The 11,252-nt window shown below is 38.7% G+C and overlaps 1 protein-coding gene across 1 annotated transcript; it reads right to left on the bottom strand.

Moving 5' to 3' along the window:
• Window positions 1–6: 6 nt before the first annotated feature.
• Window positions 7–7,070, bottom strand: LOC139738160 (m7GpppN-mRNA hydrolase-like; the record flags this gene model as incomplete). Its single annotated transcript, XM_071648822.1, has 6 exons — window positions 6,889–7,070; window positions 4,926–5,077; window positions 3,930–4,057; window positions 2,760–2,858; window positions 1,678–1,830; window positions 7–108 (listed from the first exon to the last, which is right to left on the bottom strand). Coding segments are annotated over exons 1-6 (687 nt in total), but the record flags the coding sequence as incomplete, so codon positions are not given.
• Between the last annotated feature and the right edge of the window lie 4,182 nt (window positions 7,071–11,252).

Genomic DNA, 11,252 nt, shown 5'->3' with positions numbered 1-11,252 from the left:
AAATGGAATGACCATGAAGAAATTATTTGGGTTGAGACCCAAATTGACTTTGGGTGCTGGGTCCTTCTTGCTCGCTGGGAGATCATTGACCATGAACCACCGGACTTCCTGCAATTCAACCACAGATTGAGTATTTGAGATGAACTTCACTTCAAATACATTATTCAAAAACATTATTTTTACTTTTACTGATTAAAATCAATTTCATGTTTTTTTTATAATCAGAATAATGACATCGATGATTTCCATTGAAAAAAAACATTAAAAAACAAAAAGTCAAAAACATTGACCGCCATTTAAAAAAAAAGTAAATTCAGTAAGAATCCTAAACAGAGTACCTGGACCAAAAATTAGCAGTTTTAGACCTTTATTTACAGATATACAGCCAATTTTGTTTTTATTCCACGCATAAATTAGCATAATGATTTTTTTTTTCACAATAAATTTGAATAACTGCGGAATAATTACCTATTCAGCTTTAAAGATTACATTGTAGGTGATGTGTGTGCCAATTTTCCTCTGCCATCACACAGTCAACAGCCAAGATTGTAGGGGGGTGAATGAACCCCTCCTCCCTACCCCCTTCAACCTGGGTCTCGCTGGGCATCAAAACAGCCCAGTCTTTGTTGGGTTTAAAGCTCTCGTCTTAGTCTAAGAGCTGTGCCGCTTGCATTTAAAGCTGCATGCTAAAAGCATGCAATATAATATCATTCATGTTGCTTTTTACAGGATGGAGTATGCCAGTGTATGCCATACACAACATGGCTGGGATTCCCCTAACAATGAGATCCATGGGAGCTGTGACAAATGTCCACTGCACTTTGGACCCATTGCTTCAACAGCTTACACATGCACAGATGAAGCAAAAGTAAATGGAAAACAATGTGTGCATGGGACATGCTTCAGTATTCCATGACTGTGGTATATGATGGGATTGATTCCTTATCCCACTACCAATGTTGGAGAGAAAATCTCCATTATCAATTTTTGGGCCACGATACCATTGCATTACGGGTCTAATCTCATTCTGCTCATCAGATTTTGCTCTTCTGTTCAGATTCATCTTCAACATGGCATGGATCACTTTAATCTGGGCCGGTATTTCAATCACAGCAATCAACTGAAATCCCATGATATATTGCTAAGTGGTCAAAAGAGGCATTTGATTGAATCTGAAATGAGCTGTAGCAATAGTGGAGTTAAAGGGATGGTATAATATTGGTGGTTGAAGTAAGGATTTAGCTTTTAATGTTTTGCAACATATTCAGAAACCACTTTTAGTGTTAAAGAACATAAGATTCTTAGGGGAACAGAAAGTTTATTTGATGAAAATCGATTTAAAATGACGGAAATATCCAAAAAGAAGGTAAAACAAAGAGATCCTAATAAACCTTGCTGCCTGTCGCATTTTATTAGGATCGCTTACTTGGATATCTCAGCCATTTCAAGACCAATTCTAATCAAATAAATTGTGAATTCCTCTAAGAATTACAATGTACATGTTCTTTCATATTTCATAAGAGGTTTGTCATTATAATATATCTCACAAACACACACACACACACACACACACACAAAAGTTGGAAACCTGCAGCTCCATCTACACCAAAACTGTACCATCCCTTTAAGCCAAGACTGTCACTATGATGCAATTTTATCTTCCTGCCTTTCACTTACTCTGATCTCTCCTCTTGTCATAGGCTTGAAGTCCACATCCATGGGTACATTGGGGACAACGTAGAGTCTGGCTAGCTGGTCGTTGATTGATGTCTCAATGTAATTGTTTTCATCTATCAGGTTTGTGATGTCAAATCCAGTCTCCTCACGAACCTACATGGAGGTAATGAGACCAATAATCACAGCTTCAAGAATTTCCTGTCAAAAAGATTGATAGTCATGCAGTTGTGACTGATGGTGTCACTATCTAGAGCATTCTGACAGTGCACACAGGAGATATCCTTACTGTCACCAAACACTTTATGGTGTGTGTAATTACCTACTTGTACAATGACATGCATGTACACTAAATGTTACCAACAGGAAAGACATTTTATATTTCTGATCTCTTTACAGCCAAAGGTTGAGTACAGCTGTATTGTCATAGCAGAGATGCTAACCCCAACGATGGTTTAGAGAAACATTTGCCAAATTTGTCATTAACAAATGGGTGTCTTTCAGTAACAGTGTGTGGTGAAGTAGCATTGTTTTTTCCATACACAAATTCTTTTTTTTTCCATTCCAAACTTACCAAATAGTATGCAATAATACCTAACTGTTCACGCCATAACTAAATTGCTCATTTTCTACTTATGAATCTTCATTGACTTGATCATACATCACTATTTACATAATGTAAGCAGTATAATTCATGACTCATAGAGGTCAAGCAAATTAACAATTACCATGACTGTGCAAAGAGAAGAATAAGCTAATGTGAACAGATGTCCATTTTGTGTACATTCACACTTTTTGGGTCAAAATTGTTAATGAGGTTCACAATAACTCACAAGCTTGTTGATTGTTGTGTCCACAATGATCGAAACTACGAGTAGGGACCCCCCTTGGCTAGTGGAGAGCGTAAGCCCTATGAAAATGATTCTAATTATTGACTTAACTTTAAGATTGCTAACTTTTGAGTGTGTCCACACGGTGCCAAACTACAAGCTAATCATTGAGAGTTAAGTTTTCAACCTAAACTTAGAGTTAAGGTACAGTGAGTGAACCTAACTAATGCTAACAAATGTTGAGAACAAGTTTACCTCTCTGACTGCACACTGCACTGGTAGTTCCTCTTTATTGACTTTTCCTTTGGGGAATCCCCAACTGGTCTTGGAGAAAAAGCCCTGTACCATTAGGATCTAAGTAAGACAAACAGGGTACAATAATAGGAGATATTGTGAAGGAGATATATGCACAGTAAGTCAGTACTGAACAAACTACACCAGAAGGAAGACAGGCATTACACATACAGGAACAAATCAGTAACACATCATTGTGCTTGTTCTGACTGAAGAAGGACCATTTTGATCTCTTTCAACAAATTCATTAAGGTGGAAGCAGCAAAAAAAAAAAAAAAAATACAAGAACAAAGAGCATTAGCAAGTATAACAGTTGCTATACTGAATCATTAACTTCTGACAACAATTTTTTTTCTTTCTTTTTAGTTTGAGGCCTTTGAAACAAGAGTATCATATTTTTTTCTCTCTCTCTTTCCTGAATGATGTATTTGTCAAACAACTTTCATGCATTTCAACACATCAATGCAAAGGAGATCATCTATATAGATCAAAAGGAGATATCACAGTCAAACCTGTCTCTAGCGGCCACCCAAGGGAGACAAAAAAAAAAGTGGTCATTGTAGACAGGTGGATGCTATAGACAGGGTCGTTAGAAATAGGGCTTTTCTCTTGGAAGGAATTACACTGTATGTGCAGTGGCCACATATGGCAGGTGGCCGCTACAGACGGTGGTCACTATTGACCGATTCTGTGAGGCGGTTTGTGTATTATCGGCATGGGCAGCGCCATTACTGCGGTGTCCCGGCCGACCCCCCCCCCCCCCCCTCCCTCTCCCCCACCCCCTCACACACACGGAATGAAATACTGATGGATGGTTGTTTTAGTCAATAGGCGTCTTGTACTGAGTGCACAACGCTTGCTTAATGCGCGAACCTGTGTTACAAGTGCGCGATAAACATGTTGCCCGGGGGTGGGGGAGAGGAGTTGGGGTCGGCTGGGACACCGCGATTTGAGCTAATGGCTGCGCCCAGTGCCACAAATTGTCTGCTGCCCTCAACGAACCCGAATCGGTCAATAGACAGGTCTGACTGTATTCTACATACAACAAAAGTAATACCACTCTCTGTCATTCACATATTCTGTGCAACCAGAGACTGCATGGTACAGTACATGGGTCGTTACCATACTCACATGAGTGAGAGTTTCATCCAGGAGAATTCCACCATATGTGGGAACACTCATCTTATACTCCCTCCATTCTGCATAGATCTTGTCCACTTCCCCGGCATGGTCAATCAAGAATGGGCAATGCTTGAAAAGTGAAGAATATTTTGTGTCAAGGAATAGGTGTCATGGCTGACATACATTTCCTATACTCTCTGACGATGCCAAACGTATGCAGAACCTGTACTTTACCAGCATACAGCACAGTTTTTTAGGAAAACATTGGTACAGTTGATCAACTTGCTTGTACTCGATTTTCATTTTTGTTTGTTTGTCTGATTGTTTTAAGGGGGTGGGAGAGGGCAGTAGGAGAGATATTGGAAGGGAAACCCCTGATTAAATCTATATTGCCTTTCCCATCCCCCCCTCAAAAAAAATACTCACCACCACCACCACAACAACAACAACCCAAAATTAAAGAAACAAAAGTCAAACACAGCCAGATGGCCAGGGAAATAATAGAGGCAGTGATGCTAAACATCAAAATGGGTTATTGACTGTGGGTACAACCACCGTACAATTTGTATGTGATACAATAATTCAAACTAATTCAACACATCAAAGCAAAACAGATGATCTACCAAAAATATGTGTTCATCAACAAGGGCGAGACACTTCTTGCAGGGGGAAAAATCTGATAAGTCTGAAACTAATGAAAGAGAAGTCTGAAGTGTATTGAACTGTGAACATTTCAATGCATTGTGTACATTTTGTACATTGTATGGATTGCCCAAAAGTCTGTAAAGTGGCTGTTGGGCAGAGAGAGTATGAAGACAACCTGTGTAATTCGATTAAACTCTGAACTCTCACATTCCTGTATAGCAAGAGCAGTACCACATGTGCTGTACCAACATCTTTATGCTATAAACGATGCAATATTTAGGGATATCACAGAATACACATCCCAACATGTTCAATGATTAAATGTTTTGCCAAAGCTGCTTTTAGTCATTTAAAGGATATTGGCTTTGGAAAACTCTTTTATGCCACAGTTGGGTAGACCTTGCTGTTCAGCCCTGAAGAAATCAATGTAGAACCAGTGTGCCAGCTCTATCTGGAAGAAGACCCGAACCAAGTCATTCCTTTCTTCATCTGGGATGTTGATAAGAAATCGCCTAGGGGTGAGAAAGAGGGAAAAAAGTAAAGGACTGGTATACCATATCATACGCCAATGATAGAAATTCTAATCTTGGTTATAGCTGCTATGAGAAAAACAAAAAAACAAAAACATAGTGTAGTGAATATAGATACATATCTATAAACATGCAATTTGGTTGTATTTGACACCTGCAGCTCAGGTTAAGGTTTACTTTTTCTTACATCCTTACGATCACCATCTTTCTTTCTATTTTTTTTTTTAAAGAACACGCAGCAAAACAGCTATCGTTAGCTGAGGCGCACCATTGTAACGCTACAGTTATAAAGTGAAAGTTTACTGTGGGAGCCCCAAATGATTTGTTTTGCTGACCACAGTTGCTGTCTACTTGCTGTCTGTGGATTAGGATGTAAGCAATAGTATTAAGTAACTGCGACCAGCCCGTACTATCAATGGAGCTCCCTTAGCCGGGGTTTGGATACGAATAGAGCCTAGACAGAGGGTCTAGATCCTAATTGCGACCATCCCGAATTGTGTACATGGAGCGCCCCGGAGTTAAACTACCACTCTACCAGCAGAATCTATACACTTGTAGATCTATACATTTGTAAGCAGAGTGCTGACCACTTCCCGATTCCTCAGATACGAGTATCTGTCGAGGATGCAGCTCATGAAGTCATGCGCTCCACATGAGCTCCACTAGCAATAGCCCGGCCCTAGCACTAAGTTTACACTGCCTAGTCATGCTAGTGCTACACGGCTAACTGCAAGTGCAACCAGCTTATGTATTGGGCTGCTGCACTGGTCGCAGTTACTACACGGCCTACCGGTTTACACTTTAGAAATCGCATTGTCTCCACATTTTGGTAGGCACCTACGAGTATTTCTAGGACCCTATGGCTAGGTCTAACAACATTTACTTCTGACGTTAGATCCAGCTACAACTTTCATGACACAGGCAGCCCAGCATGAAACAGGCGCAGGCACAGGCAGACATTGACCGAAAGATCGGTCTGTATCTGTCCGTCGGGGAATGTTCCGCGGAGACTACGTCTGGCTTCACGGATCCCCTCCGTATACAGACCGAAGTCAATGATGCCAGCTCCTGTGTGGCAGTAGCGCACAGATCAAACGTTACGATTAACCAAATTTCAGGCAGCTATTTTACATTCAAACAAGTTTGACATGACATGACACATTATGCTGCAATATTTGGGGTTAATTTCTCACATTGTGCAATCGAAATACTCACAGTAACTCGGTTATAACGCAGAAATTTTATCGATATCGCAACATCGCCGTTCGCAAGCAGTACGTCGCCATTTTGAATCTGTAAGCCATTGAAAGCCAATCACATGCGAGGTACGTGTTTTAGTAAAACAAACACGTAGAAGCTACCTCACATGTGATTGGCTAATAGATTCATAGTGTGTGTTTCTGCAGTTCGAACGCGACGACGCGACAGGCTGTGTTTTACGTTGAAAATTCTACTAAAATATTGGATTATTCATTAATCTGGTGAGTGTAATGTATTCTTAAAAAACTAATTTCACAATACAAGCTTAAATTTGCCGACGTAGGGCCGTGAATTAGACGCAATCGAGAAGGGTGAGGTACCTCACCCAATTTTCCATAGAGACAGTGGTTAAGAACATCCACACAGCAATGGGTACTGCAAGCTTCCGTCTGTCTACGGAGGACAGCGTCAATGGCAAAATATAAAAGAGTCCTCCGGACAGACGGATCTTTCTGTCTAAGGCAGACAAACACTAACACAACTTTCAACGTTTGGGAATTCATTTCAGAGACAGAACAACCAATGTCACTCACGTGCACAATGAACTCAAAACCTCTTCAGGAATGTTGACCGTCGGCTGATCCATTCTTCCTAGTAATTCACTTCATCACAATCACTTCGGTCACATAGACAGCACCAATCTGCGGGAACATTACACAATTATCTAAGGCAATTCAAGATATTTCATGGCAATTGCCTAATGTTTACAAGTTGGTGTTCATGGGTCCAGCTAGTCAAAGAAATTTTCGATGTGTAGCGCCCTCAATCGTTTCAGGCACGCGCGATTTTCAAAACGAAGAAGAAGAAAGATGAGCTGCACTATAACTTTGGTCTATTTGAGGTTTGTATTTTTTAAATACAATTTAAGTTGATCTTAAATTCTAAGATGAACTTTAAAATATGGAAGGTTGTGTGTGAATTCAATAATTTCAAACTCTCATAATAGAATGAAAATTTTGGAGACTTTTTCATACAGATGTTTAAGAGCAGGGCCTCAGGGACAGCGGATTTTTGCCTTTTGTAGAATGTTGATAAAAATTTGAAGAGGATTCTGGAATATTAGATGGAACTAAAAAGAGAAATTAACGGCATACCATATATATATATATATATATATATATATATATATATATATTTGTGTGTGTGTGTGTGTGTGTGTGTGTGTGTGTGTGTGTGTGAAACGCCCCAGGCATGATTTTAGAAGCTTCAGCATCTAGCATGTGTATGGTGGGGAACTGTTTTTAGCATAAAGCATAACCGCGACAGAAAGAAAGCCTCTAGGGGTTTTGTATACTGCGGTATTTTTTTTTTTTGTTGGTTTCTTAGCTGATATGTAAATGAAATTGACAGTTTTTGACACCTGTTTTGTTTTTTTTTGTTTTTTTTGTTTTTTTTTGTTTTTTTTTTACCAATGAGCGCCCACAGTTCAGTTTAGAACACTTTTCGTAGGGGAAAAAATGTGGACTTTTCTTTTTTTAGTTCCTGCAGTTTGCCAGCTGATATGTCGACGAAAATAAAAAATAAAAAAATTGTGAAGACCTGTTTCATGGGAATTAAGCATGATTTTAGGCCGCTTCAAGCACAATCCCAATTTTTTTAACTCCACTGACCTTACTGAGATCATCGTCTCGCCGACGTTATCGCAATTATTTGTGAATAGTCCTACTGAGAGTGTAGGCATATAGGCCTCTAAACAATGTAAATTCATTGGACTTAACTGACCTTTGCAGAGAAGGAACTTTTTTTCTTACTTTTTTTGTTTGTTGTTGTTGTCAGCTGATGAAACCCGGAAGTGGCACCAGAAATTCAAAGTGCGCCCCCACTCTTCAAAATGCGCTGCCGGCCATCTGTTGAACTTGTCCGACTTAACCAATGTTCGACCTTCACAGGCATGCACCTGTCAGTGGTTTGATTGAATTAATGACCAGAGCTCAAAGGCTGAAAAGAAGTTATTGAGAGCACAGAATGATAATAATGGCACCGCTTAACCATTCGAAAGTTCACAGGCACTCTGACTTTTGACCTTGGATGAATTCACCGACACGAGAACCTATATTCTGAGCGGACCGGCATCTTTAGGACTTTAGAACAAGTAAGACAGGAATTTCTTTATTATCACTTAGTATATTGACAGAATAGTGAACCGAACGGCATGGCTTTTCAAAGGTTTACAGTTTTTGAACGACAGAAAGGATAGTTTATTTTTGCGCAGTTTACATGGTCCGGAAGTATTGAAATAGATGATATTCATGAAATTAATGTCCGATAAAAACAGCATATATAAAACAGTTGTGATTCGTGACTGAAATTTCCCAGAGATTAGAATGTATACAGTCATGTACTTCTAGTGACGCTCGCACTCAACGCACTTGAGCGCATCATTAATAAGGCCTAAAAGGATTATAACCATTACAATAGCATTAAATTCATTTTCCATTTTAACTACACAACTATTAAACTAAGATGTTTTGACACAATCCATTCATATTTCGAGGACTTCGATTTGAAATGTGTAGAGTGTTAACAATTGCCATCGATTTTGTTATCTCACCCTCCCTATACATGGAGTAACTATAAGCTACCAAAAATCAGTGGCCCGCTATCTACATGACTGCATTTTCATCGTTTCTTCTGCAGGCCCGCCTAGCAAATGAATGAAAATCCCGTGCCCTGAACAGACGATTGATATGTTCGGTTACACATTAGAGGCACTGATGTGATTTGATTTGATTCAATTTGATTGTATTTTAATCGTTTTATTTCATTCTACATGTATTTATGCAAACAATGAGTTTTGACATTTGCGGTTGACTTGTTGACATTTGCGGATATAATAACCTTCATCCTGCACTCACCAAGTTTCATCCCAATAAACAGACAGATGGAAAGACAAAAAAAAAAAACACACACAAAAAAAAAAGGTGATTAAATTGAACTGCGCAAAACAAAAGAAGAGCTACCACAAAAGTTATGAAGTCAGTACACTGTAGTATATTATGCGAGCGAAATCAGAAAATTTTGGTTTACAGTATAGTCACATTTACATTTGAAGAGATTGTTTGCAAAAACCGATAAGTCCATTTTTGAAGATTTTGAAGTACGGTCTCTGTCATAAAGTACAAAATAATACCTTTTAAATGATATATTGGTCGTTACATATAAAGGTACATTTTTGAAGTTATGGTCAAAAGAAGCAAACATTTTCTTATTATTCTCCTTATTTTTGTTGTCCTTTAATCGCAAATATCTCCATTTGGCAAATATGGACTTATCGGTTTTTGCGAACACTAACTCTTCATTTGTACTACATGCACACTATATAATGTAATCAATGAGTTTTGGCATTTGCGGTTGACGTGTTATGACAATTACGGGTAATACGGGATCAACCTTCATTCGCCAACCAAGTTTCATCCCATTTGTCAGACAAGACGGACAGACCAGGGAGGTCTCTCTCACACCTCCCTGGACAGACAGACCAGGGAGGTGGGAAGAGACTCTTCCCACGTCACTGACAGCTAAATACTGTATGAATGACATAATATGTACACGTATGTGGTTAATCAGATTTTGACATTTGTGATTGACGTGTTATGGCATTTGTTAGGGCATTTGTGGTAATTTTGAAATTTGTGGTTGACGTGTTATGACATTCTCACAGTCCATGTAATATGACTGATGTGTAAGATGAATACACTTGTATTTACATGTACAGCTAAACATCGAAGACAATCACAAGTAGCCTACACATGTCGGTCCCCAATAAATAAACAGTATCAAACACACACACACACACACACACACAAACACACACATACACACTCACAAACACACAGTCTCCCACACACGCAGCGACACACATACATAGCCTACATAATTATGGCACTTTTGAGTCAATTCAATTACACCGGCTTCCATCTTCCATCCAGCACAAGGATAATACGGAAAACACAGCATACATTTCTTATATTTTCTACTCTCTCTAAAAATATCGAGTGAAAATATTCACTCTTAAAGGAGTGAATACACAAAAGAGTGAATTTGGAGTGAAAATATTCATCTTCACTCGTTTTGGAGTGACCTCAGGGATCACTCCAAAATCTTCGAGTGATCCCTGAGGTCACTCCAAAATGACTGAAAATGAAAATTTTCACTCAAAATTCACTCATATATCACTCTAAATTCACTCTTTTTTGTATTCACTCTTTTAAGTGTGAATATTTTAACTCGATTTTTTTAGAGAGTAGTATGAGGATTTCTAGAAATTATACAGTGTATACGTTGAATACAAGTGAGTCAAAGTACATTATGTTTATAGCAAAATGTATGTACAATAATTGTACAAAACAATGAATAGTGTATTGACAGAAAACAATGCACACTTCACATGGATGACAGAAAGTAACACAGTATCGTAAAGGGGTGACCTACCCGAAAGCACAGCTTGTAAGACGTGCACTGAAATATTCGATAAGAATATGCGCATGACATATCTATCCAAAATCTATGTGCAGCTGGATAAATGACAAATGTTGGGCAAGTATAATGACACGTTGAATAATTAACACATAATTATGTGTAAAAGTACAGATGAAATTCAATTTAGGAATACACCGTGTACATGTATTATCACTGTTACGGCACCGACAATTCAATGAGTCACGTGTACCTGCGCGCTTACACACATCCATACCCCCCCCCCCAAAAAAAAAACAAACAAAACAAAACAAAACAAAAAACAAAACAAAAAAACAAAAAAAACCCACACACACACACACACACACACACTGTTGCTCACGCACATTACAAAAATAAAATCCATATGAACACATAAGACGCAATATTTTACCAAGAAAAAAACAAAACCGAACTACATCACAAAACAACGAAGAAGAAC

This window comes from Diadema antillarum, unplaced genomic scaffold, assembly GCF_040938485.1.
Source record: "Diadema antillarum isolate AM-2024a unplaced genomic scaffold, OU_Dant_1.0 seq00000725_RagTag, whole genome shotgun sequence".
Lineage (NCBI taxonomy): Eukaryota > Metazoa > Echinodermata > Echinoidea > Diadematoida > Diadematidae > Diadema > Diadema antillarum.
The sequence above is the reverse complement of the archived record's forward strand: the minus strand, read 5'-3'. Positions and strand labels throughout refer to the sequence as shown.